Here is a 25,784-nt window from a genome sequence, read left to right as displayed (position 1 = left end):
GCCAAGGGACAGATGGATAACGTAGTGAAATCCTAGCTTATCCCCTGAGGTAGCTGTTCAGCCACCACCACCTCTGGGAAGCCACTGAAAGCTCGGTTGGATTTTTGAGAGCTTCCCGTGTACCAAGTGCTGTTGCTAAGCACTCCTAGAAGCCTCACACCAACCCGGGAGACAGATACCCATTCTACAGAGGAGGAAACAAGCTTGCGAGAGCCTGATTTACTTGACCATGCCGCCCGGAAGTGGCGCAGGTGCAGGCGAGCTGCCACTCCTACTTGGGGCTGCTCCCTGTACTTGGGCAGGAACTTTCTCCAGCTGGGTTTCTAGAACACAGTGCCCCTGTCAGTGCCAGCATTCACTTCTTTCGGCCTTCCAGGCTTCAGGGTTTACAAGTAGGGCTTCCTCACTGTGACGGCTGAGGCTGTCCCATCATTTTTTCTTCCATAAAGCCTCCCACAGTGCCCTGAACACAGTAGGCACTCAGCAAGATGAACAGATGACCGGTGCCTGGGCAGACATACCTCTATTCCCCTCTTTAAGTTAGCCTGGTTCCTTGGAGCTTACCTGTTTCTTCACCCTCCTGAAACCCTTTCTTCTTAGCACCTCTCTCATTTCTTCCATGCGGTCCTTGGACAGGGCTTAGGGGAGAGGACCACCCGTCTCACCTTGAACACGCTCTGGGTCAGCCCTTGCTTGGGGTCTGTGTTTGTCACCTGGTCAGGGTCAGGTCAGAGTTTCGCTTGGAATGCGGTACCTCGAGCTGGGTTGAGCTGGGTTATTCGTTCTCTAAGGCTCTTGTGGGAGAGGAGGAAGGCACAATGACAGACTTGGGGTTTGTAAGAATGAAAGGTATCTATTTAAAGGGAAAACAGTAACAGAATTAGGCAGAAGTGACCTGAGGAGCCTAGGCCCCATGTTCTCCCGTTAAAGACAAATCTCAGCTCGAAAGTCCAGTTTAAGATCCCCACAGCCCCTGGGAACACAAGCCCCCTGATTCTAATGCCAGCTGCTGACTGCTTCATTCATCTGCTTTTTCATCTTTTTCCATTTCTTCAGCATCTTCTGCTGTGGTCATTTCTGCTGTTCCTCCCAGTTCCGTTTGCTCTACTTCTGACTCTTTTCTGCTGGCTTCTGAAACTTTCCTCTCCAGTCCCTCCGACTCCTTTCCACTTAAGTCCCCTGAGAATTTCTGGTCCAGCTCTGAAGGCCTCCTGTAAATTTCTCTCGATTCCCTTCTGCTCACATTTCCCGCTCTTTCTGCGCCTGCTTCTCCAGATGCTTTCTTGGCAACGTCTCTTGAATCTTGCCCCGTGGCTCCCAGCCCTGTTCTCTGAAAGGAACGGGCTCCCCCTACTTCTCTCTGCCCGTTTTCTTCTTGTCCAGTTGCTGTGATCCTCAGAATCTCCTGAGACAACTTGTCTTCTGTCTCTTTCTCATTCTCAACTGGCTCTCGTTCCCAATGCTTCATCACCTTCTCAGGCTCGTTTCTTTCTCTTCTCATTATTTCCTTCTCCCTTACCATCATGATCTTATTTTCCAATGCAATGGCCTCTTCTGAAAAACAGGAAATAGGAGGGAAGAAAAGTAAAAGTTTGTTCATCTCTGGGCCTGGGTGAACCTCAACCTATAGGGGCCTGTGCTTCTGAGAGATAGCACGCCTTTCCAAAAGCAGAGAAAGGGGATCATTGTTTCCTGAGCGCCAGCCCTGTTCCAGACATCGTGTGAGCTGCAGAGGTGATACCATTCGGTTGTCATGGAATTGCATAGCGTCAGTGATTCAAGTTCGCAAAGGACCCGAGACTGATGACAGAAATCACAGCCAGTGGTCACACTGCAGATAAATAAATGGCTGGACCAGAATTTGAACCCAGGACGGTCTGCCCTCGGAGTACATTCTCTTTCCCTACGAAAAATAACATAGGAACTGGAAAATCACAGAGGGGTTCTTTTCTCCAGCACCCTTATTCTGCATTTCTCTTTGTCCCTGGGAAACACATTCATCATTTTTTGGGAGGTTCCCTATCAAAATATGAGCACACTGTTAGCAGGAAGTTCAGCTGGAGAGCTATGTTTACAACCAAAGTGATCCTTGCCCCCATGTTTTTATGAGCTACAGAGAAAAGTCACAATCCCCTCCTGAGTTCCTCCATATTCTCTTTCTGGAAGCCCCTGGTCTCTAAGATGCCTACAAGCACGCCCCCCCCCCCCCGCCCCCACCCCAATACCCGAAGTTCACAGCAGGGAAAAGGCCGCCATTTGGTGGTGAACACATGTGTAATGCTGCCGCCTGCTGTTCCCGGAGGGAAGTGCCAAGCCGTACCCGGCCGCTGGCCCCAGGGCCTTCCCAGTGGGTTTTCAGGATACCTTCCCGGGCACGTGGCCCGCCAAGGGGATGGGAAGCTGCAAGGTGCATCTGCCCTTTCCCTGCTGTATCTCTTCACATCAATTGCCCCTGCGGCTTCTGAGAGCAGCTCTAAGGGCCTGTGGGAGCAGGGGCAGATTCCCTCCCTGGGGAGATCCAGCCACCATATGGCAGGCTCTGGATAATAAAGGGCTGTGATCTGGCTGCTTGGGTGCCCAGAAACCTCACACCCAGCTTCCCGCTGCTGCTACTGGAGGACTTCGGCCTCGGTGCCTGGAGGGGCTCTGTCCTCCTGGGGACACGGAGCCCAGACCTGGCTGCCTCTCACTGCGATGCAGCTGGAATGATACACCATCACAGAGGGGGAGGCAGAAAGTGGGTAGAAGTATGGGTTCTGGGCCAGGCTGCCTGAGACTGAAAGCCACGGTGGGACTTGAACCCTTCTGCCTCTGTGTCCTCATCCATAAAACCAGTAATACTTATTTCATAGTGTTCTCGAAGGGATCAGGAGAGTCAGCTCACATCAAGCCCTTAGAGGAGGGCCTGGCACACAGGAAGCACTGAATGGAGAACAGCCTCTTTCATCACCCCAACCCCCTGGGGCCCATCCCTGCTGACTACCGTGGGGCCTGGGGTTCCGGCCACCTCCTCTTCCCTCAATCCTTCCTAGAGCTGGGGGGTGGGCGAGGGGGGAGGTTTCAAGGGGGGCTTTCGAGGCTTCCCTGGAGGCCAGACTCCTGCGTGCCCTCACCTGGCCCCTGCCTTAACATGCCAGCCAGGAGAGCAGTGTGATGCAGCAGGCGACAGTGCGGCTCCAAGTCAGACTGCTGTGTGACCCAGGCAGGTTACCCAACCTCACTCAGCCTCCCCTGCCTCCCCAAAAAAACCAGCAGCTACTCCTAAGGTGGCGAGGACTGAGCCAGATCCTTCCTGTCTGATGCTTAACCCTGTGCAGGAATGCAGGAAGAGCCCCCAAAGTGTAAGTGTGCTTACAGCGTAAGCTGCTGTCATTCTGCCCCTGTGTGTTCGCCCCTGCTATTTCCCACCAAAAGTGCCCTCCCCCTTCCTCCTCATGCCTAGAAAGCCCTTGGGCATCTTTTGGAGCCTAAAGCAGATGATTCTTCCTCTTTGGAACCTTCCCGCTCTCCCCAGAGACAGCCGGAGTTCTCTGCTGGTGCCCACAGAAGAGCGATGCCTCCCAGTCAGTAGTGCTCGCCCCGCAGGAGCCCATTTGCCGACAACTCAAATCGCCTGACTTCGCCGCCGGGATGTGGGCTCCTCTGGGGCAGGGGCTGAGCCTCTGTCTCCCCCAAATCCCACACCTTCCCAGTGCATGGCAAGTGTTTAACAAATATCTGATGAATCAACTGGAGAAATACAGGGGTGGGCTCTCGGGGAACACGGTGTGGGCTCTGACCACCCCCCCCAAGATGGGCTGGACCGCCCGCCTCTCCTGCCCCAGGGAAGGCCTGGGGTTTGCAGAGGGAGTGGGGGGCACCACAGCCAGAAGGCTCAGTGGGCCGTGCCAACCCGGCTCCGGAGGAGCTGCTGGAAAGTGCGGCGGAGGACTGACAGAAAAGAAGGCAGAAGAGAATCCTGAAGCTACCTCCTGGCACTCACCTTTCTCCCTCTTTTCTTTCAGTGTCTCCCTGTAGTTCGTTTTCTTCAGCTCTTCAATGATGCCCTTGTTGGCATCATCCAAGGCCTGTGGGTGGAGAGGAGCCGGTGAACTCTTTTTTTTTTGTTTTTTTGTTTATTTATTCTTGAGACAGAGACAGAGTGTGAGCAGGGGAGGGGCAGAGAGAGAGGGAGACACAGAATCTGAGGCAGGCTCCAGGCTCTGAGCTGTCAGCACAGAGCCCGACGCGGGGCTCGAACCCACGAACTGTGAGATGATGACCTGAGCTGAAGTCAGGCGCTTAACCAACTGAGCCACTCAGGCGCCTCCCCCCCCCCCCCCCCACCCCGGTGAACTCTCTTAACCCCTGTTGGCATCAGCAGCTCCCTTTCTCCACCCAGGCCCCTTCCCCAGCAGGCAAGGCTCTGCACCAGCCTTGCCACCCTCCCTTGTCCCCTGGCTCCTCTGTAGACTCCTGCCCTGGGGCTAATTTAGACTTCTGGACTTGGAATTACCCACACTAAGTGGCAGGGGATACACAACTGCGGGGAACTCGGACTTCACCTCCCTTGGGCTGAGCTGTGTATTTGGGAGCTGTCTCTGCTCATTCTGACCTCCTTACCAAAAGCTTCTTTTGGCTTCAGCCAGTGTAGAGTGGAAAGCCTCTAAGCACTCAGCAAGGCAGTGAGCCATGGAGAGGCCTCAGAAACACACCGTGGGTGGGGCTGGGGTGCTGGCCTGTCTTCAGAGGGGCTTCCGGGGCATCTGCAGCTTCCCCAGGGGCCTGGGCCTCAGCCTGTGCGCGTGTTGTTGCGGGCAGAGCAGCAGTAAGCATGCGGGAACCATCCGCAGAAAGACCACGGGCCTGGATGCTCCTGTTCAGCGTTGGTCTGCCCACTAGTACACATTCCTGCCCAGGGCTGCCGGTCCAGGAAGGTGAGGCGGCAGGGACCTGGTCTCCTGAGGTGTCACCTAGGGCCGAGACTTCCCCGTGCCTCTCATTTTCAAAACACTGCCCTGCCTTCAAGGCGACCCCAGACCCTCCAAGATGGGAAAGCCCAGCCCTGCCTCCCGCCCTGGGCTCTCTCACTCCAGATCCCCTGGTCCCTGCAGCACTGGTCAAGAATAGGGATTTTTGCCTTAACCTTCCCACTGACAGCAAGCTTCCCGAGGGCCAGGACCATAGCTATCACCTTTGGGCTGGGCAGCTCAGAGCTAGCTAGTGGTCAGCAAATATGTACTGGACTGAACTGTCAAGCTCCATCTGCAGGGCAATCGCACAAGGACATCAAGTGGGAGAAACCATGAGTGTGACTGGAGAGCTCTTCCTCTGGAGGGCAAGGTGCACATTTGGGGAGTTGACCCCCCAACAGAGGAAGAAGACAGCGGTATGACGGGCCTGAGCTGCCCTGGGACAGGTGAAGGGAGGGCACAGACTGCCTCATGGTGGACTCTCTTGGGAGCAATTTCCCCCTGACAGGAAAGGGGTAGTCCCACCAGAGTCCTCACAAACCACAAGCTCAAGTCCTAAAAAAACCGAGTACATCAGGTCTCTCCTCTGCCATTCCCAGCCCTTCGAGTCCAAGCTAGTCCACTGACCGTCTGGGGTCCTCTGGCCCTACTCCTGCCACAGTGAGCCAGCCCGTGCACCCAGGCCCAGGACCTCTTCTCTGCCTCCCACAGACTCCTCAGTGCCCATGGCCTCCTGTGCCTTCAGAGCCCTCACCCCTTCTCAGTCCAGCCAAACCCTGCTGTCCTGGTCCTTCGAAGCCCAGAATGAGGCCCACCTCCAACTGCAGCATCCTTGGCTGTCACTTCCCAGGATCCCTGCTCCCTTTCGCAAGTGCCTGAACCTTCAATCTGGTCCCTAAGGCCACCCATGCCCTTCGTGGTACCCCTAGTTACCATGCCTGGCCTCTCCTGACCACGGGGGCAAGCTCCCCAAGGACAAGGCCCTGCTTTTTGTTGTTGTTGTTAAGTAAGCTCCATTCCCAGCATGGAGCCCAACTTGGGGCTTGAACTCACACCCTGAGATCAAGACCTGAGCTGAGATAGGAGTGCCTGGGTGGCTCGGTTAGTTGAGCGTCTGACTTCAGGTCATGATCTCGCGGCTTGTGAATTCGAGCCCTGCATCAAGGCTCTGTGCCGACAGCTCAGAGCCTGGAGCCTGCTTCAGATTCTGTGTCTCTGCCTCTCCCTGCCCCAACCCCAGTCACACTCTGTCTTTCTCTCTCTCTCTCTAGAGAATAAACGTACATACACACATACATACATACATACATACATACATAAAAGACCTGAGCTCAGATCAAGAGTCGGATGTTCAACCAACTGGGCCACCTAGGTGCCCCGGGACAGGGGCCCTGCTTAATTCACACCAGCAGATGCTTACTGGGTCCAGCCAGGTGCTTGCTGGTCGTAGCTCTGGAGTTTCAACATGGGGCAGCCTAGGCGGGCAGTGGGAGGTGGGGAGGCCAGGGGATTCATGCCAAACTGCCTGTGTTGTCGAGGGTCGGTGCACAGACCCTGCTGAGGGTGTGTATTTGCCTGGAGTGGTTCTGGGAGCAGTGGCCAGCCTGATGCACCTGCAGACTTCCCTGGATTCCCCTCTGGTCTCTGTGTCCTGAAGCTTGCAGTCTAAGCCGGCACTATCCAACAGAAATTTCCACCACCATGAGAATCCTCTAGATCTGCGCTATGTGGTACCTGCAAGCCACATGTGGCTACTGAGCATTTGAAATGTGGCTCGTGTGACTGAGAAACTGAATTTTACATTTTAGTTACTCTTAATGCGTTTTAATCTATATAGCAGCATGTGGCAGGTGGCCACCTTAATGAGAGTGAGCAGTGCGGGTCTAGGCGTGGGAGGCTGTCACGCTGTATTTCTTGTTGTCTCCTGGAGGAGGCAGCATTTTACAAACTGTTAAGTCCCAAAATCAACTGAGAAGATTTCAACCAGCATTAAAGAAAAAATGAAAACTGTAAGAGAATATAATAGGAAATATCAACATACATAGTAATGGGAAATATGTTTTGTAAAACGTTCGTTTCTGTTATTTACTTCAATTAAAAAAAATTTTTTTTAATGTTTATTTTTGAGAGAGAGAGCACAGCAGGGAAGGGACAGAGAGGGAGAGAGAGAGACAGAGACAGAGACACAGAATCTGAAGCAGGCTCCAGGCTTTGAGCTGTCAGCACAGAGCCCAACGCAGGGCTCAAGTTCACGAGCTGTGAGATCACGTCCTAAGCCGAAGTCGGACGCTTAACCGACTGAGCCACCCAGGTGCCCCTCTATTGTTTATTTCAAATAGAAATAGGGGCGCTAAGCGTCTGCCTTCGGTTCAGGTCACAATCTCACGGTTCCTGAGTTCGAGCCCTGCATCAGGCTCTCGGCTGTCAGTGTGGAGCCTGCTTGAGATCCTCTGTCTCCCTCTCTCTCTGCCCCTGCCCCACTCATACTCTCTCTTAAAAATAAATAAACTTTAAAAAAAAGAAAGAAAGAAGAGTATCGGGGTTGCTGAATAAACTGACGGCAGTAGCAAGCATCCGAAAGCCACTATCCCTCCTAGAATGTGGCCTGCAGTTGGTGGGTAATAAATACCTGCGGACTGGCTAACTGAGGGGCTGAGGGGCTGAGGCCCACCCACCCCTTCCCACAGCCAGGGCCCACCTTCCCACAGCCAGGGCCCAGGGGGGTGGGCAGCTCACGCTGATGATGGCTTGCTGCGCCTCGTTGTTATGAACCAGCTTCGCTCTCTCCAGGGCCTTCTCAAAGTTGCTCACAGCTGACTCGAAGTCTCTCAGCTTGACTGGAAAGCAGGGAGGAGGCATGGCACAGGTAGATTGTGACACTGTGTGTTGCACAATGCGGCTGCCTGGCTGCTTCGGGGCAGTGAGGTCAGTGCTCCGGGGTCAGTGAGAAGCCCCAGACCTCAGGCAGCATCACTGGCCAGCACCACCCTTTCCGTCACCTTCCTGGGCCATCTCACCACTAAGGACCAGAACCTAGGAGCCTGAGTCTTGGACAGCAGGCCATTCAGAGAGGTCAGAGAGGAAACTCCAGGGCAGTGGGACAACCCCATCTTCTCCCAACTTAAGATTGTTCCAGAAGTGGAAATCCGTATTTTAAAAATGTTTATTCAAATTGCGCAAAAACGCTGCGAAGGCCACGGAAATATCAAAAGGTTGGATGCGACCCACAGACCAGCAGCTGGAGTCCAGCCCCTGTACCTGCGCGATCTGAACCCAGAGAGGAAGTGGCGCTGTCTGAGCTCACTCACCCAGCTCATTAGTGCTGGAGCTGGAACTCAGTCCCTGACTGACTGGCCAACTCCCCAAGGTTCTGAGCCTGGAATGCCCAAAGCCCAAGCTCTGCCCGCAGGGCTGCACGGCCTCTAGAACTCGGTGGCTCCCAGGCGGCTGCATCTGATTTTTTCCATCCCAGAGAGGGGAAGCTGAGAGGGGCCCAGCGGCCCTCGGGGGCAAGTGAGTCGAGAGTCGAGAGTCGAGAGTCGAGAGTCGACTCAGGGCAATGTCAGCTCTGACAGGTGCACTGCATTTCCCCTTGAGGTTATACCATGACCTCCTAAGAAAAGGAAAGAGTTCTAGGAAAAGCTCCAGTCATCACACCTTCCCCCAGCTTAAAGCTTCCACTGGAAGTTTCTACCCATATTTTTAGGGAAGAATCTGATTTGTAAATGAGGCCCATGAGGCCCTGTGGATCTGCCCCTCATCACCCCCACCCCCGGCCCCCAGGGGCTCCAGCTGGAACTGGTCTCCCCCAGCCTTTTAAATCAGCCAAACTCCTAAATGCTTCTAAATGCTGTCCCTTTGGCTGGAAAGCTCTGTCCTCAGCTCTCGGAGCAGCTGGTGCCTTCTCATCCTTCAGGTTTCTGCTTAAAAGTGACTTCCTTGGACATGAAGGCAGGAAACGGTTACCAGTGGTCGTCCCTACTGTATGCCCAACTTGGCGCCTAGAAGGTGCCAAGGAAGTATTTGCAGTACGAGTGAGTGAATGATGATGCCCTTGATTATAGCACCCGCTGCATTTCCCTCCTCACTGGGGATCAGCTGCTCACCTGGGGCAGGGCACTGAGCTCTGGTCGCGGCTTCATTGCGTCCTAACCCGTGACCTGCAGCCATTTCTTTTTCAACTTCGTGTTATGAAATATTTCAAATATACACGAAGTAGATGGAGTAGTTTGATGAGCCCCCACTACTCACCCAGCTTCAACAATGATCAAGCTACCACCGATCTTGTTTCATCTATTCCTCCTCACCCCTGCCCCTTGCTGGCTTGCTTTTTACGACTTCATTGAGATGTAACTATCATATTATAAAGCGCACCATTTGTAAGTATACAGTTCAGTGATTCTTGGCAACTTTATGGAGGCGTGGGATGATCCCCATGACCCACTTTCAGAATATTTCCGTTACTCCGTAAAGGTCCCTCAGCAACCTGTTGAACCACTCAGCGGCTCGTTTACCCCTACCCCTCCCACCGTGTGCAAAATGAGGAAGATAACACCTTCGTCATTGGTTCACATGGTGAGTAAGTGCTAGAATGCATGTGCACAGAGCACCAGGGCTGGGGGAAGTGGTGCTCTTCTGACAATGGCACAGTGCTATGCTGGTCTGTGGCCGAGCTCTTCGACGGCAGGGCCAGCTTCCGGGGTGCCCCAAGCTCTATCTGAGCCTAGCTTAAAGAAGGCACTTACCACACGCTGGGCAAAACAGAGGGGTTTATCGTCCACCCTCGGAGTCAGAATTAACCTGGCCAGACTAAGGGGCACCTGGGTGGCTTAGTCGGTTGCGCATCTGACTTCGGCTCAGGTCATGATCTCACGGTATGTGAGTTTAAGCCCCACATCGGGCTCTGTGCTGACAGCTCGGAGCCTGGAGCCTGTTTCGGATTCTGTGTCTCCCTCTCTCTGCCTCTTCCCCACTCGTGCTCTGTCTCTCTCTGTCTCTCAAAGATAAATAAACGTTTAAAAAGAATTTTTTTTTAAACAAATAAACATTAAAAAAAATTAACCTGGCCAGGGATACACTGATGGTAAAGCTTCTGGCCATGGCATGGCAGCGGGCCCTGAGGGCTGGGAAAGGTAGGGCAGTCCTCTCTGTGCCCATACCTTGTGCCTGTGCCACAAGAACGCTGGCGTTCAGCTGCCACTCGATGTCCCCTTCTTCCTCAGCATACTGCTGGGACTTCTCGCCGTAATGCTGGGCCTGCCAGGCCTGGTCCAGCTCCAAGTAGCAGCGGCCAATCTCGTGGAACAGCCAGGTCTTCTCCAGCGTGGTTTTTGCCAGAGGGATCTTCTCCTCCCACCTGGGAACACGAAGAACCAGGGTCGGCTCTTTCCACCCAAACCCTTTACTCGGCCACAGGAGGCCAGGGCTCCTTCCCGGGGCAGGACAGAACTTGTGCTCCAACTACCAGCTCTTTCAGACACGGGGATGGAGCCATAAGCGTTAAGATATTTCCAAACTAACAAAGCTATTTTGGTACATTTACGGAATCGAATCTGATACAATCGGAGATAATGTTTACAAACTTCAGTTTCAAATAACATAGGGGCACCCAGGTGGCTCGGTGGGTTAAGTGTCCAACTTTGGCTCAGGTCATAATCTCAAGGCCCCACGTCAGGCTCTGTGCTGACAGCTCAGAGCCTCGAGCCTGCTTGAGATTCTGTGTCTTCCTCTTCTCTGCCCCTCCCCAGCTCATGCTCTCTCTCTCTCTCTCTCTTTCTCTCTCAAAAATGAATAACCATTTTTTAAAAATCTTAAGGGGTGCCTGGGTGGCTCAGTCGGTTGGGCATCTGACTTCAGTTCAGGTCATGATCTCACAGTTCATGAGTTCAAGCCCCACATGGGGCTCTGTGCTGACAGCTTGGAGCCTGGAGCCTGCTTCAGATTCTTTCTCCATCTCTCTGCACCTCCCCTGCTGGCTGTCTCTGTCTCTGTCTCTCTCTTTCTCAAATATAAAACATAAAAACATTTTTTTTTATCTTTAAAAATAACATAAAAATAACATTGAAGAATCTCATTAAGTATACAGAAGACAAAATCAATACCGAGAAAATATTAGAATAAAAAAAAACGCGAGACCTCAATAAAGTAAGAGCAAGATTAGAGTTAATCATTGTCTTCAGGGGGGTGAGATTGAGTAGTTTTTCTGCTACTTTTCCATATTTTCCAAATTAATATTTTAACAATAAGCACAGATTTACTAGAAAACATTTTCTTTCTTTCTTTTTTTTTTTTTTAAAGTAGGCTTCACACCCAGTGTAGAGCCCAATGCAGGGTATGAACTCATGACCGTGAGATCATGACCTGAGCTGAGACCAAGAGTCTGATACTTAATGCACTGAGCCACCCAGGAGCTCCTAAAACATTTTCTTATAAAAAGATGCACATAGGTGGGTGAACTCTCAAACTCCTCCATCTTTTGGCACATAGACACCAGGAGCCATTCAGGAAACCAAGTTGCCTGGAGCACAGGGTCCTGGTGAACGAGTCTATTTTGATCCAGCACTGAGCACCGGTAGGACAGCTGCTCTCAGGGGTAAGCGAATGAGCCCGTGGAACCTCTCCATGCAGGCTGGTCGCCAGGCGGGCCAGGCTCTCTCCGGAGTTTCCCCGGGGCTGAGCTGCCCCATTGGAGCAGATTGTTGGCCCAGGGTTGCACATCAACACTTCAGTGATTGGGTCACCTGGAGAACTCAGCCTCCCTTCCCAGAGAGTCCACGCTGACTTCCCAGAGTCACAGAAGAGCCTCAGAAGAGATCCCCAAGGTCAGGCAGTTCCTGAACTTGCCCAAGGTGAGAACCATCTGGAGGGCTTTGTTAAAACCAGGTTCTTGGGTTCCCACCCAGACCGGTAGAATCAGAATTTCCAGTGCAGAGACAGGTATTCATATACCTGTACTGCAGGGGATTCTTGTCACTGGGAAATTTTGAGAAGATGCTGATTCCAGCCAATTAACAAATGAGCCTCAGAGCTTACAAAACGGCTTGCCCCTGGTCACCTAGCAGAGCCTGGAGGCAAACTTGGGTCTTCTGATGCCTCTTTGCCTGGCATGCTGGCCCCTGGCTGGGAGTCTGGTGGGAAGTGGGGAATCCTGGCCCGAGGGTGGGGCAGGGACAGCCCTGAGCACTCACGTGTCGATGGCTTGCTGGAATTTCCCAACTCTGGCAAAAACCCTGCCGATGTTGTCAAGGGCTCTTGACTTAGCATCAGGAAGGTCACTGTGGGGAAGAAGCAGAATAAGTTGTTCACTAGAAGTTGGCCATTCTTCGAGCTGTAGGAATTGAAAAGAAGCAAAGACAGGGCCTCTGGTCTCCAGGACTCAGGTAGGGTGGGTTGGAGGGATGACATTCAGGAGGCGAGGCTGTGGCAGATAGGCCCTCTCGGGCCCTGTGGCCATGAATGAACACCTTTGGAATCTTTCCAGAGAATAATCACTCAAGAGCTTACCACATGTCCTTTGATGCAGCAATTTCCCTTCTAGGAATTTACCTGGAGAAGGGCATTCTTTAAAGCACTCTTTATAATGGGAAACATCAGAAACAATCTAAACCAGTGCCCTAGTGCTGGCAATTTTTGTGTATAAAAAAAAAAAAAAGTCCCTCACATATTAAGTTAAAAAGCCAGATTATAGGGGCACCTGGGTGGCTCAGTCGGTTAAGCATCTGACTCTTGATTTCGGCTCAGGTCATGAATCTCACAGTTTGTGAGTTCGAGCCCAGAGTCAGGCTCCATGCTGCCAGCATGGAGCCTGCTTGGGATTCTCTCTCCTCTCTCTCTCTCTCTCTTTCTCTCTGCTCCTCCCCTGCTTGCTCTGTCTCGCTCTCAAACTAAATAAATAAACCTAAAAAAAAAGTCAGATTATAGGAGCATATACTAGGTCTATTGCCCTGTTTGTGCCAAAAATAAACATGCAGGCCTAAGGCACGATGCTGTGCCCCTGGCCTGACGATGGAGGAAGGAGCCATGGATGAGTTACGCTCAATGCACGGAGTACAAGTGTAGAAGGTGGAAAAGGCTGGAAACAGATTCTCCCTAGAGCCTATAAAGGGAGCACAGCCCTGCCAACACATTGGTTCTGGCCCAGTGACAATGGCTTACGACTCTACCCTTCAGATCTGTAAGAGAATGAGTGTGTGTTATTTTCACTCACCAAAAAAGAAGTGAATGAATAAAAAGTGGGCATTTTTTAAAAGATTTTCTCTCTTTTTTTTTAATAAGGTTTATTTATTTACTTTGAGAGAGAGAGAGAAAAAGAAAGAGCACAAGCATGCGTGGGAGGGACAGAGACAGGGAGAGGGAGAGAATCCCAAGCAGGCTCCACACTGTCAGCACAGAGCCCAATGTGGGGGTCAAACTCATGAACTGTGAGATCAGGACCTGAGCTGAAATCCAGAGACAGATACTTAACCGACTGAGTCACCCAGGCACCCCTAAAGATTTTATTTTCAAGCAATCTCTACACCCAACGTGGGACTTGAACTCAACCCCAAGATCAAGAGTTGCATGCTGCATGGACTGAGCCACCCAGGTGCCCATTTTTTGGCACCTAAAATGAGCACCTGGGTGGCTCAGTTGGTTAAGCGTCTGACTTCGGCTCAGGTCATGATCTCATGGTTCGTGGGTTCGAGCCCCACATCGGGCTCTGTGCTGACAGTGACAGCCCCGATGTGGGGCTCTGTGCTGACAGCTCAGAGCCTGGAGCTTGCTTTGGATTTTGTGTCTCCTTCTCTCTCTGCCCATCCTTTATTCTCTCTCTCTCTCTCTCTCTCTCTCAAAAATAAATAAACATTAAAAAAAATTTTCGTTAATGGGCATTTTTAAAAGAAGTTGAGAGGTGGGCGCCTGGGTGGCTCAGTCGGTTAAGGGTCCGGCTTTGGCTCAGGTCGTGATCTCTCGGTCCGCGAGTTTGAGCCCCGCGTCGGGCTCTGTGCCGACAGCTCAGAACCTGGAGCCTGCTTCTGATTCTGTGTCTCCCTCTCTCTCTGACCCTCCCCCCATTCATGCTCTGTCTCTCTCTGTCTCAAAAATAAATAAACATTAAAAAAAATTATTTTTTTTAATAAAAAAAAAAGAAGTTGAGAGGATGTAAGTCTAACTATTAACAGTGATTACCCAGGGGAAATGAGAGTATGAGAAAAACTATTTATTTATCCGTATTGTTTAAATTGTGTACAGTATTCCTGTAACAACAGAAAAGAGAGTAAGATATTTCCATAAAGAAAAACACAATTGTTCCCCTTACATTGGTTATTTACCATCACCACCATACGAACACTCTGATCTGTCAAAAACTTCCTCCCCAACAAAGAAAATAAGAAAACCCTCCTCCAATGCTCCCGTCACCCCTAGCATCTCCTCCCACTCTTTCCCTCGTCCCCACCCAAGGCCCTGCCATCCAGCGGGCTCCTGTGTCCCCCATGAAACTTGGCACCTTGGACTCATTCTCCCCAGTGTGAACAGAGCCTGCCTTTCAAACATGCACATCTCATCAGGCCATTGCTCTCGCCGCAGAAACCTGCACACAAAAGCACCGAGTTGCACTGTATTGCTGTGCATGATGACCAAAATGGAACATCCTGCATGTCTGCCCACAGGGACACAGTGCAAGAAAGTATGTTGTGTGCTGAAATTCCTTTCTCTGGAGCCATTTAAAGGACGAGACCCTTTCCAAGGCACATGCTTTTTAAAAACCACAAAAACGAGTTGCTTTTGTTTTGAGAATCCTAGGTATGTGCTTATGTACAGAAATACACAGGTAAATATATTGCAAAGGGGCCAGAAGGCCACATGTCTACATGACTCCCGGGAAGTGAGGGGGGTGTGGTCCTGGAAGGTGGGGGAGGAGGGGGGGACTTCCAAGTTCTGCTCTCCGTGCCACAGAGCTCTGGACCAAGTACCACACTCACATTAGTACTTGTGTAAAAACAGACTCGGCCCTCAGTCCTCTTCAGCATGGGATCTAGACTGCCACTCCCCATAGGTCCTGCCCCACCCCCCGCAGCTTCCACCCCTGCTGCTTCTCTCTCCCCGCCTAGGGTGCCCTCCTCCCTCTCCGCTGGTCCACTTGGTTGACCTGTCCTCTCCGAGGCCCCCTCAGCTCCCGTCAGTGCTCCCACCTGCCTCTCCTTGGACCTTCACCCACATTGTGCACCTGCTGCTCTGATGGCACCCCCGATGGCAGCCTCCCCCTTCTAGAGAGGGTGCTCTGCTATGGTGTGATGAATGAATGAATGAATGCTAACTTATTCATAATACCGTGTAACAAGAAATAATAGCAATGATAAAGCATGCAATCTAGAGTGTCTGAAGGGAGAAATGAGGGCTGGCAGGCTCTGGAGGTGGGAGGCACATGTGGGGCATTGCTGATTACCACGAGGGAGGACCTGAACTCACAAACAAGACTGGAGGCCCCTTCATGGGTGTTAAAAAGGGCCTAACATTATCAAAAGAACACCTCTATTTGTTTAGCCACTTGGCGTGCACTTATCACATGCCCAGTAAGTGGCAGCTGCTGGAAAGGGGAAGGGATATATGATAGTCCCTTCCAAAGTCCAAGGGGAGCCAAGATCCACATGGAGTGTGGAGAGGGAACATTAAAGGGGGATTTCTATATCACCCAGGGGACACACATTTAAAATTTGAAGGGGGTGGTGGTGCCTGTGCCTGAGTGGCTCAGTTGGTTAAGCAGTGGACTCCTGATTTCAGCTCAGGTCATGATCTCGCGGTTCGGGATCAAGCCCCACATTGGGCTCCACAGTGACAGTGCATGAAGCCTGCTTCTGATTCTCTCTCTCCCTCCCTCACTCATGCTCGCTGTCTCTCAAAACAAATAAACTTGAAAAAATTGTCTTAAATAAACAAAATTTGAAGGATGGGAAGGAGGGAGCTGATAAAGAAAGTGCTGGCTAGAGAGAAGGAAGTCCTCTTTAGGGGCTGCAGGAACAGAGCCACAAGGTGCTGGCTGAGGCCCAAGACGCCCAGGGGCCTGGAGAGAACTAGGTCAATTGGGGCCAGGACAGGTCAGGTCAGGAAGGGCAGACCAAGCTGAGCAGAACTGGGAGCTGGAACTTCATCCCGACCCACGACTGGACTTGTTTTGCACAGAAGGGCCAGGTGGGCTCCAGGAAACCCAGGATGGAGGAATCAGTCTAGAAATGAGGAGGGTCTGGACTGAGCTGTGGGAGGGAAATGGAAAAACACCGAGGAGACAGGAAGGAGGAGGCCCAGACAAGACGTAGGCTGGCTGGGCATGAGCACGGAAGGGAGGGAGGAATCTGAGAAGCTGCCTGGGCTCCTTCTTGGGGACTGAGTGGCCAAGACAGCCATCCCCGCAGACAGAGAACCCTGGAGCAAGAGGTTGGGGAGGAAGATAAGGGGTTCCACTTTGGACATGTTAAATTTGGAATTCCTGTGGGACACCCAAGTGAAAATGCCTGGGATTCGGTTGGCTATGCGGACCTGGGGCTCGGGAGGGAGGGGTGGTGAGAAGCAAAGGTAATAAGTAAGTCCTCAGGGCCTGGGAGACAGCTGGATTCACGGCACTGTCAACACATATCTCATTTCATCCTCATAGTCCCTGAGTCGGTATTATTATGCCTTCATCAGAGATGAGCAAACCGAGGAGATGAGCAACTTAATCAAAACCACACAGCCTCAGAGTGCCAGAGCCGGGAATCAAACCTGGGAATCAAACCCGGCCGTGTCTCCAAAGCTGCTGGGTTGTTTTCTACTTCCAGAACAGCCAGTTTGGGATACTTCTGCTCAGTACGCAAAGGCCAGTGAGAGATGAACTGGGAATGAATAGCACATGGGGCTCCGGTGAGTGAGGAGAGGGTGGGAGGCAGGAGCCTTCAAGGAATATGGTTTGACCCAGGGGCGCCGGGGTGGCTCAGTCAGTTGAGCGTCCAACTACGGTTCAGGTCATGGTCTCGTGGTTTGTGGGCCCCGCGTCGGGCTCTGTTCTGACAGCTCAGAGCCTGGAGCCTGCGTCAGATTCTGGGTCTCCCTCTTTCTCTGCCCCTCCCCCACTTGCACTCTGTCTTTCTCTCTTTCTCTCTCTCTCTTTTTCAAAAATAAATAAACATTAAAAGATTTTTTATTTTTTTAATTTTTTTATTTTTTTTAATTTATTTTTTTTAATAATGAAGTTTTTTTTTCAACGTTTATTTATTTTTTTTGGGACAGAGAGAGACAGAGCATGAACGGGGGGAGGGGCAGAGAGAGAGGGAGACACAGAATCGGAAACAGGCTCCAGGCTCTGAGCCATCAGCCCAGAGCCTGACGCAGGGCTCGAACTCCCGGACCGCGAGATCGTGACCTGGCTGAAGTCGGACGCCTAACCGACTGCGCCACCCAGGCGCCCCTAAAAGATTTTTTAAGAAGAAGGAGGAGGAGGAGGAGGAGGAGGAGGAGGAGGAGGAGGAGGAGGAGGAGAAGAAGAAGAAGAAGAAGAAGAAGAAGAAGAAGAGGAAGAAGAAGAGGAAGAAGAAGAAGAAATAGGGTTTGACCCAAATGGAGGAGTGACAGGGAGCGCTGTGCAAAAGTGGGTTCACAAGAGGCCTTGGGTGCCAAGTGAAGGCAGGTGGTTTGAACCCGCAGACAACAAGGGGCCAAGGCCAGTGTGTCAACAGGGTTAGAAGGGTTGGGGGATGAAATGCAGGTCGCTGGAGGTGAGGTGTGGGAGCAGCTGGAGGCAGAGACAGCCGAGCCCCTGACCTGTGACCGGAAATGGATAATGGGAGGTGGGAGAGAGGCTCAGACTGTGGGCAAATGGGAACCGAGCAGGGGAACGTCATGGAGGGCTCTACAGGTTAGATTCAGGATGACTGGAAACTGATGGCACCTTGAGAGGGACCCTCAAGTCTTGGGAAGAGCTGATAGCTGGTATTCGTACTATTATGGATACCTGGCACTATCCTGAGATCTTTACATGGACTTCTGCGTGGTTTCTTCCTTCCCCCCTATCAGGAAGGGGCTACTGTTATGCCCATTGACAGAGGACACCCAGCTGGGACAGGGGAAGTCCCTTGCCTAAGGCCCCACGGCTGCGGTTTTGGCTGCGAGGTACAATTCCAAAGCCCAGGTGAGGCGGACTCTAGAGCCCCGTGCTCTTGGTCAGCACCATAGTTTCCAAGACCCTGCTCGATCTGACCCCTGCCATTTCGCCTGGCTTCCTCTTGGTCACTCTTCCCCTGGCAATACTCTGTGCTCTCCAGCATCAAGCTTCCATCGGCCTCCTTCAGGGTCCTCCCACAGACCAAGTGTGCTCCCCAGGGCCCAGTCCTATCCTCCTGGAATATACTCCTCATAGCACTGGGTCCTGTACTTCTCCTTTGTGACACGTCTCACAATTACCATTTATTAGCTATGTCATTTTTTTGTTTTACATCTGCAGGGAGATGACCCTTATTTTGGGTCACTGCTGTGTTCTTAATGCTAGCAACATGTGGCAAGTTTGGGGTTGATATACGCTTGTTGAGATGATTTAAGAACAGAAATACCCTTGGGGCACCTGGGTGGCTCAGTCGGTTAAGCCACCCACTCTTGATTTCGGCTCAGGTCATGATCTTGCAGTTCGTGAGATAGAGCCCCGAGTCTGGCTCTGCACTGACAGTGTGGAGCCTGCTTGGGATTCATTCTCTCTCTCTCTCTCAAAATAAATAAATAAAAACTTAAAAAAATAAAGAATAGAAATACCCCTCAGAGCCAAACCTCTGGGAGCTTTCTGGCATTGGGGCCACTTCCTTCCTCTTTGTGGCAAAAAAGCTGACAGTCTAGGTCCGCCTCTTAGCCTCGGTCCTAGGAGTTCACCCGCCAGCAGTCCTGGCAAAAGGCCAGGCACGGCCCCTGCCCCCCTCGTCTGCAGGCCCACGGGCCTCAGCCGCTCAGCTTTTCCTGGACACTCACTGTTCCTTGGCGATCTCCAGGTCCTTCCGGTGGCTCTGCAGGGCTGCGACCATCTGCCCCAGCTCAATCTGGGCGTTCCCTATGCAGCTGTACAAGTTTCCAAGCAGCTCATCCTTGTTGGGCACCTCCTCTTTGTTCCATTCCAGCACCTTCTTCAGCACCTTCTCAGCCTTCTGAAGGCTCCCTTCAGCATTGCCGCTGCTCAGCACTAGGAAGGGGAACAGGGGACATGGAGGCGGGAGCAGCCTCCTCAGGCTGAGGGGAGAACCCACCTCCCCACAGGGGATACCACCCACAGGCCAGCGAAACCAGGGTCTCAGGCCACAGTGCTGCATTCCACCGCCTGGCGAAGGCCTCGCCCTTCCAAGAACACTACCCACACATGTCAATGTCCTCGAGGCTCTTGAGGATGTAGCGGGTTGTCTGTGAGGGCTGCCGTTTGCGGTCTCGCAGCCATTTCTCTTGCATCAGCTTCCGGTCCCGCTCCCTGGCATAGATGGGCTTCTGCTGTCTCCAGAAGTTACTGCGGGTGTCCAGATAGTTGATGCCTGTCATGATGAGGTCCTCCACGGTCAGGCCATGCTTGATGGTGCCTTTGATCAGGTCTGGGGAGAAGGGTGTGAGGAGAAACCAACTAGAACAGGCATGTAAGGGAGCTACCTCCTCTTGGCTGGGGATCCTTGCTGCGGGGGCCCCTGTGGGGCTCTCTGTTTTGAGTTGAAGAAAGCAAGGGCACATAGGTGACAGAGTAGCTCTATGTGGACCCAGGTGAGGCCAGAGCCCCTTTTCCAGGCACTCCCAGGGTGCCGAATACAGTGCACAGGCGTCTTATGGCAAGATAGAAGGAGCTAGCAGAAGGGGCAGCTGGCGGATAGCTTTCTGAAAGGACCCCAATCCACAGGGCTCCCTTATTTCAGGTTGTGTCCTCTGAGAAGACTAAGTATGAATGCACAACCTGGTCCAGGTTACCAGTGCCAAGTGATTCCCCAGGTGCCAGTGGGTCAGTGCAAGCTGGGAGCCGGGGTGGGAGAGTGGGGGCATGCCCAGGCTCTGCCCGCCTGCCTGATCCGAGGTTAGAGCTGGTAGCAAAACTGCAGGGCTTCTTGGGGATAATTTTCAGGCTACCCCTTCCTCCACAGAAGATCCTCTGGAGGGAAGGAAGTTTTCAGGCCTCTTTCAGAGATGGGCCAGCAGTGAAGCTGCTCGAGACACAGACCTGCAGGGAGTTCTGCAGATGCCCTCAGGAAGTCAGTTCTGGAGAAAAGGCATTTGATTCAAGGATGAATCCTGCTTAGGCTTATCAGCTAACGGCAAGACTCCCACCCTCCCATTTCATTTCAAGGCTCTGCCCTATTTTCTGCCACCGCCAGCACAGTATGGTGGAAAGAGCGCTGGACCTGAGGTTAGGAGGCCGGCCTCTGGTGCCAACTTTGCCATGAACTTGCTTGTCACCTTGGACAAGTTACTCCCCATTCAGGGTCTCTCTTTCCTTATCTATAAAAGGGGGGATTAGACCAGATGAGGTTTCAGAACATTCGAGTACTAGTATCGTAGGATTTCCCCCCAGCAAGTCCCAGCTAGATTCCTTTGCCTGTTGTACAAATTGAAGGCTCAGAGGATGCCCCTCCAAGGACCCACATCTCTGGTGTTCCCTCGCAGGGCACCATAATGCCAAGAGCACTGGTTCTGAAATTGGACGTCTTAAGATTCAAGTCCACTGTTTACCTATGCGCCACCTTAGGTGAGTTACTTAACCTTTCTGCACCTGAGTTTCCTCATCTGTAAATGAGAACGCTAGGAAAACCTGTCCATAGGAGCATATCGGCTCATGTTACACGACAGGCTCTGTCTCCCGCTCGTGCATTAAGCACCCGTCCCAGATTTCTTCTGCCCCAAGTTCCCTGTCGCAAACAAAGTGTCTGAAACCTTCATCCAAAAGGAGCTTCTCCAGATACTCCTTGTCCACGTAGAGCTCGCCCAGGAGCTGGCGGACAATCTTCTCACTCTTCAACGAGCCCTTCCGCTTGGACTCTATCTTGGGGTGGTGTACGAGGTGTCTCATGGGATGAGGCTTCTGCTGGGCTTTCATACTCTGGGAAGATGGAGTGACACCCGACAGAGCCTCAACAGGGATCACAGAGTACCCAGTCATGGCCCCAGAGTCTATGATCCCAGACATCTCCTCCAGGGCCCTCTCTGTGCACCCAGAACCACGGAGTGTGTCTGGTCTGGGAACAAGACTGCTCTGGGGCCGGGGCAGAAACCCATGGCCGCCCGTGATGGGCAGGAGCTGACCGTCCCCAGGTAAGAAGGCCACCGAGACCTGTGCTGCTCAGGCCCATGTGGGCTTCTCCTTGGGCGGGCTGTGGTGTCAGAACCAAGGCCCTCACCTCAGCCTGCTTGCTCAAGAAGGAGACGTCCCCTTTGTTCTTCAGCTTAATTGAAGAAGGACCTGCAAGGAGAGAAGTCTGGCTCAGGTCTGCCAGGCCCTCAGGCATGATCTATTACCTACTTTTATGTAGAAATGGCTGCCTTTGGCAGGGGGTGGTGGAGGTTGTGGCAAAGCTGGCTCTGAGCGAGCCCAGCAGGTTAATGGTACCCGGGTGCTTGGAAGGAATAACAGCCTCCTAAGAGCTGGGCACCCCCCTCTAGCCCAAGGCCAAGGCCGCCAAATTTCCAAAGGAAGGCAGTCCCTAAGCACTGGAGGAGCTCTCTATCCCCAGGCATTTCCACACTCTGCCGCCCACCCAAGGAGGCAAACTCGTGCTCTCCTCCCTCCTCCCCCTGCCACCAACCTGACAGGTAAGTCCAGTCCTTGGTGCAGATGTGGTAAGAGAGGAGGCCAGGTCCTAGGGCAGGCTATGCTCAGAACCCCAACCTACCCTATGAAACCAGGCCAAAGACAGGCCTAATGTGAACAGCCTTCTCATCTGGCTTGGAGGAGAACCAGAGGTTGCAGAGCTGAGCACAGTGGCTCAGGAGCTGGTCCTCTGGGTAGACAGTTCCTAATCTCCAACAAAATCAGCAGCAGCTAAATCCAAGCATGCTCCCTGCACGCCTGGTGGTGGCTGCTCACTCGTATCTCCAAGCCTAAGGATTCCAAGAGCCTCCCTGGATAAGGGCACAGGTCCAATGGTCACTCACTTCCCACTGAGTTGTTGATGGCTTCCTGGGCTTTCTGAATTCCAACTTTGAATTCTCGGTCAGGCCGCAACTTGTAGCCTCGATGATAGAACACCAGCGCAAACTCAAAGTCCCCCATGGTGTACAAGGTCTCAGCCTTTTGTAAAATCCCCTGAAATGAGAGAAGTCAAATTGAGGTGGACAGACAAGGCTTTATGGGACTTAGGCGTGGTGGAACAGAGAGGGTCCTGGGTTGAGGATCCAGGTTGGGATGCAGGGGCAGGTAGCTAGGTAAGTGACCTAAGGCGAGAAAACGGCATCAAACCCTAGGCAATCTGGTTAGCCTGAGTCCTCCCACCCATACGTAAAGTCACCTTACAGAAAGTTGGGTCACCCTGGAGCGAAGCCTCAGCATCCTGCAGGGATTTCTCCAACTCTCCCATCTTCAGGAAGCATTTGGACCGGGCAACCAGGCAGTTCTTATCTCCATTCTGAAGGTGAAGAGCCTAAGAAACGAACCACCCAGGTCGACAGGCACCAGGCAGCACGAGGTAGAAGCGGGACCGGAAAGGGCCTCCCAAACCCTCCTGCCAGGGCTTCCGGGGGATTCCTCAGGCCAGTAAACATGTCTCTGGATCTGATCAGACCAGAAGCAGCATAACACTGATCTTCGCTCCGCCAACTTGACTGTCTGCACGTAGCTCCTCTCAGACAAGGTCAAATCACTAGCTGTTGTGGAAGCGACTGGCTGAGAGAGATGCAGATACCACTCTGTGGATATATGGAATTTCCCCAAAACGTCTCGGATTCCTCCGGTCCACTCAGGTGACAGAAGCTTAGGATTTTTTTGCGCCTACTGAGTTCACCTGCAAACCTCAAAAGGCTGCACTACACTCAAAATACATTTGTGAGGCTAAGCACTCTGAAGGCTAACGAAATGGGTTTTAGGACACCTGCCACTTGAGGCATCCATTCCCCAACTCTCTCTTCCTTTCTCCCTTATTGAGAAGGAATCACTATTTCAGGAGATCAAGATGACAATGCTAGCAAAACTAAAACTGTGATTTGGGGAGTAAGGCGAGAATGGAACACTTCTCCCCATGTCCTCTCTTCTGTCTGAAATCATCATAGGTGCTTTGACGTACTGTCCTTCCTGAGGCATCAGACTGTACTCACACCTTTCTAAGACCTACTTTTTACAGGAAGCAGCTACTGGCTTTTCCGGAAGAAGGCTACTTCTCAACCAAAGCTATTTTCCCTCAGGGTGTTCTTTTCACTCTGCCTGAGCTTCTCTAGGATGGAATGCGATCCTGAAAGAGGAGACGGGGTGGAGGCAGGGATCCTGAACTCAACCCTTAACCCATCTGGCCAGCCAGTTCTGGTTTTAGGGTGTGGTTGGTGAGCCAAAGGGACACAAGACTTTGGGTAGCAGTGGAGAAGCTTGACTTTAGGGGGAGTCTTGGCACTGGTTAGAGGGCTATCCTGCCACTGCCTTTGGAATAAGAAGGATTGGTTGTAAAAGAAATTGTGGTAAGAACATCTAACAGCTTACTTGTGAGGGAGTATGTATGGTGGTTAGTATCTAGCACTGGAATCTGACTGCCTGGGTTTGAATCCTTTCTCTTGCCAGTTCAGTGAATCTCGGACATGTAATCCACTTCTACATCAGTTTCCTCGTCCATAAAATGGATTCATAACAGAACCTCCCTCATAGGGTCATACTGTGCTTAGCACCGTAGGACGGGGTGGATCGAGTCATACTAAGGTTATGTACAACGTTAGTGATATACTGACCATCTGTGAGCAACTGTGTGCCAGAGATTGCACCACTTGTACATGCAGCCTCCAAGGGTAATAAAGGCTGCTCTGTGGAAAGAGGCCAGTGAGTCACAAAACATTCAGCAAAAAGTAGAAGTCACTGTTAATGCAGAGAATGGTTACTAACAGCAGAAGGCAAGTGAGAATTGGTAGAAAATGGCCGAGCGGTGCCAGTAGTGCGTCAATTAGGCACAATTGAATCATAGAAACAATAGGGTCCTCCGGCACCACGGGGACCTCAGTGTCACCGGGAATTAGAAGGGGTGATGGGTAATCGGTACGTTCAGAGCGCGACTCACATTGCTGAAGCTCTGGGCAGCTTTAGAGAACTCCCCGCACAGATACAACCGCTCGCCTTCCGCCATGTAAGAGGGAAAGGTGCTTCGCAAGGTGTCAGCTTCTGGGTCCGACATGGTGACCGCATGCGGTGACGCTGAAGCAGAGAAAGGGAGGAAAAGAAGCCAGAGAACCTGTGTGTGGCGTGTAGAAGCCCCGTCTCCTAGCAACCGGGAAGCGTAGAGGTGCTTCCGGCCCCTCCCCTCGCTCCTTAGGGGCGGGAGTCCCCGGGACAACCGCTTCCAGCGTGCGCATGCGCCGGCCCAGCAGCGCACTGGGTGAGGGCGTGACCCGCGCGTGGCTGGTGACTGCAAGGTGGCTGCAAGGCTGCTGCGCTAGGCCGTGTTTACTGTTGCCTGCTCCGTCGGTTTTCTCCCAGGTTGCATCGTGTCCGGAATTTACAGCCAGCAAAGTGGGAAGAGGATTGGAGGCAGAATTCCAAGTAGGGATAAGGCATACGTGGCAAGGATGTGTGCACCATGTACGGCCACATTCAGGATGTGAGGATTTGCAGAAGACAGCGGAAGATACTGTTGGGTTGAACCTTACTTTAACCCATTTATTGAGCACCTGCTAGGGGCAGGGTCTGATCGAGGCCTTTCCTGACTTTCCCCATTCCCTCACTCTCTCTGTCAACAAGGTAGACTAGATTATTTCAGGTTACAACAGACAACCTGCCTTTGCGACATTACTTTTTTTTTTTTAAGTTGATTTTGAGAGAGAGAGAGAGAGAGAGAGAATCCCAGGTAGGCTCTGCACTGTCAGAGCAGAGCACTGTGACGCTGGGATCCATTTCACAATCATGAGATCATGACCTGAGCTAAAACCACGAGTCCCGGGCTTAACCGACTGAGCCATCCAGGCACCCCTGCGACGTTACTTTTTAAACGTCAACTTCCAGCGGCCCCTGAGGCTCCGTCGGCTGAGTGTCTGACTCTTGATTTCAACTCAGGTCATGATCTCGCTGTTCTTGGGTTCCTGTGTCTGGCTCCATGCTGGCAGTGTGGAGCCTGCTTGGGATTCTCTCTCTCTCCTCTGTCTCTCTCTTTCTCCCCCCAACTTGCACTGTCTTGGTCTCTTCGAAAATAAATAAATAAACTTTTTAAAAAAGTATAAAAAAAAAAACAAAACATCAACTTCCAAAGCCAATGAGATTGTGACCTCCATTAAGGCAGGGGCCTTGTCATAACCTTGTATTTCCATAAGTCAACTGTCTGGCACATAGTAGGAGCTAAATAAATCATTGTTAAAGTTTAAATAGTAAAAAGATGGTCTTAACCACACACATGTACACACAAATGGATACATGGAAAACTGAGGAAATCTGAGTAAGATCATTGAATCCTATCAGCGTCTATTTTATGTTGTGTTATTGACTGTGCTCAAGTTTTTCAAGGTGTTACCATTGGGGGAAAATGGGTAGAGGGGTACCTGGAATCTTTTTATTATTTCTTACAACTGCCTATGAATCTACAATTATCTCAAAATAAGTGTAATCAAGAATGTCTTTAATATCAAGATAAAAAATAATGTGTTTCCGGGTGCCTGGGTGGCTCAGTTGGTTAAGCATCAGACTCTTGATTTCAGCCCAGG

The 25,784-nt window shown here is 51.9% G+C and overlaps 1 protein-coding gene across 2 annotated transcripts; it reads right to left on the bottom strand.

Annotated features, from left to right (window-relative positions):
* Positions 1–833: 833 nt before the first annotated feature.
* On the bottom strand, positions 834–24,433 carry ODAD4 (outer dynein arm docking complex subunit 4). Of its 2 annotated transcripts, XM_015069596.3 has the most exons (12): positions 24,155–24,433; positions 22,412–22,543; positions 22,059–22,209; positions 21,305–21,366; positions 20,841–21,006; positions 19,295–19,519; positions 18,915–19,122; positions 12,140–12,226; positions 10,112–10,308; positions 7,689–7,789; positions 3,983–4,067; positions 834–1,554 (listed from the first exon to the last, which is right to left on the bottom strand). In XM_015069596.3, exons 1-12 carry the CDS (start codon positions 24,266–24,268, stop codon positions 1,019–1,021), a joined length of 2,064 nt encoding a protein of 687 aa, XP_014925082.2. In that variant the 5' UTR covers positions 24,269–24,433; the 3' UTR covers positions 834–1,018. The 2 variants fall into 2 exon arrangements, 1 of the variants encoding a protein (XP_014925082.2); XR_003417052.2 differs by lacking the exon at positions 7,689–7,789 and having other exon boundaries at positions 1,500–1,554; positions 24,155–24,424.
* Between the last annotated feature and the right edge of the window lie 1,351 nt (positions 24,434–25,784).

Source organism: Acinonyx jubatus, chromosome E1 (genome assembly GCF_027475565.1).
Source record: "Acinonyx jubatus isolate Ajub_Pintada_27869175 chromosome E1, VMU_Ajub_asm_v1.0, whole genome shotgun sequence".
Taxonomy (NCBI): domain Eukaryota; kingdom Metazoa; phylum Chordata; class Mammalia; order Carnivora; family Felidae; genus Acinonyx; species Acinonyx jubatus.
The sequence above is the reverse complement of the archived record's forward strand: the minus strand, read 5'-3'. Positions and strand labels throughout refer to the sequence as shown.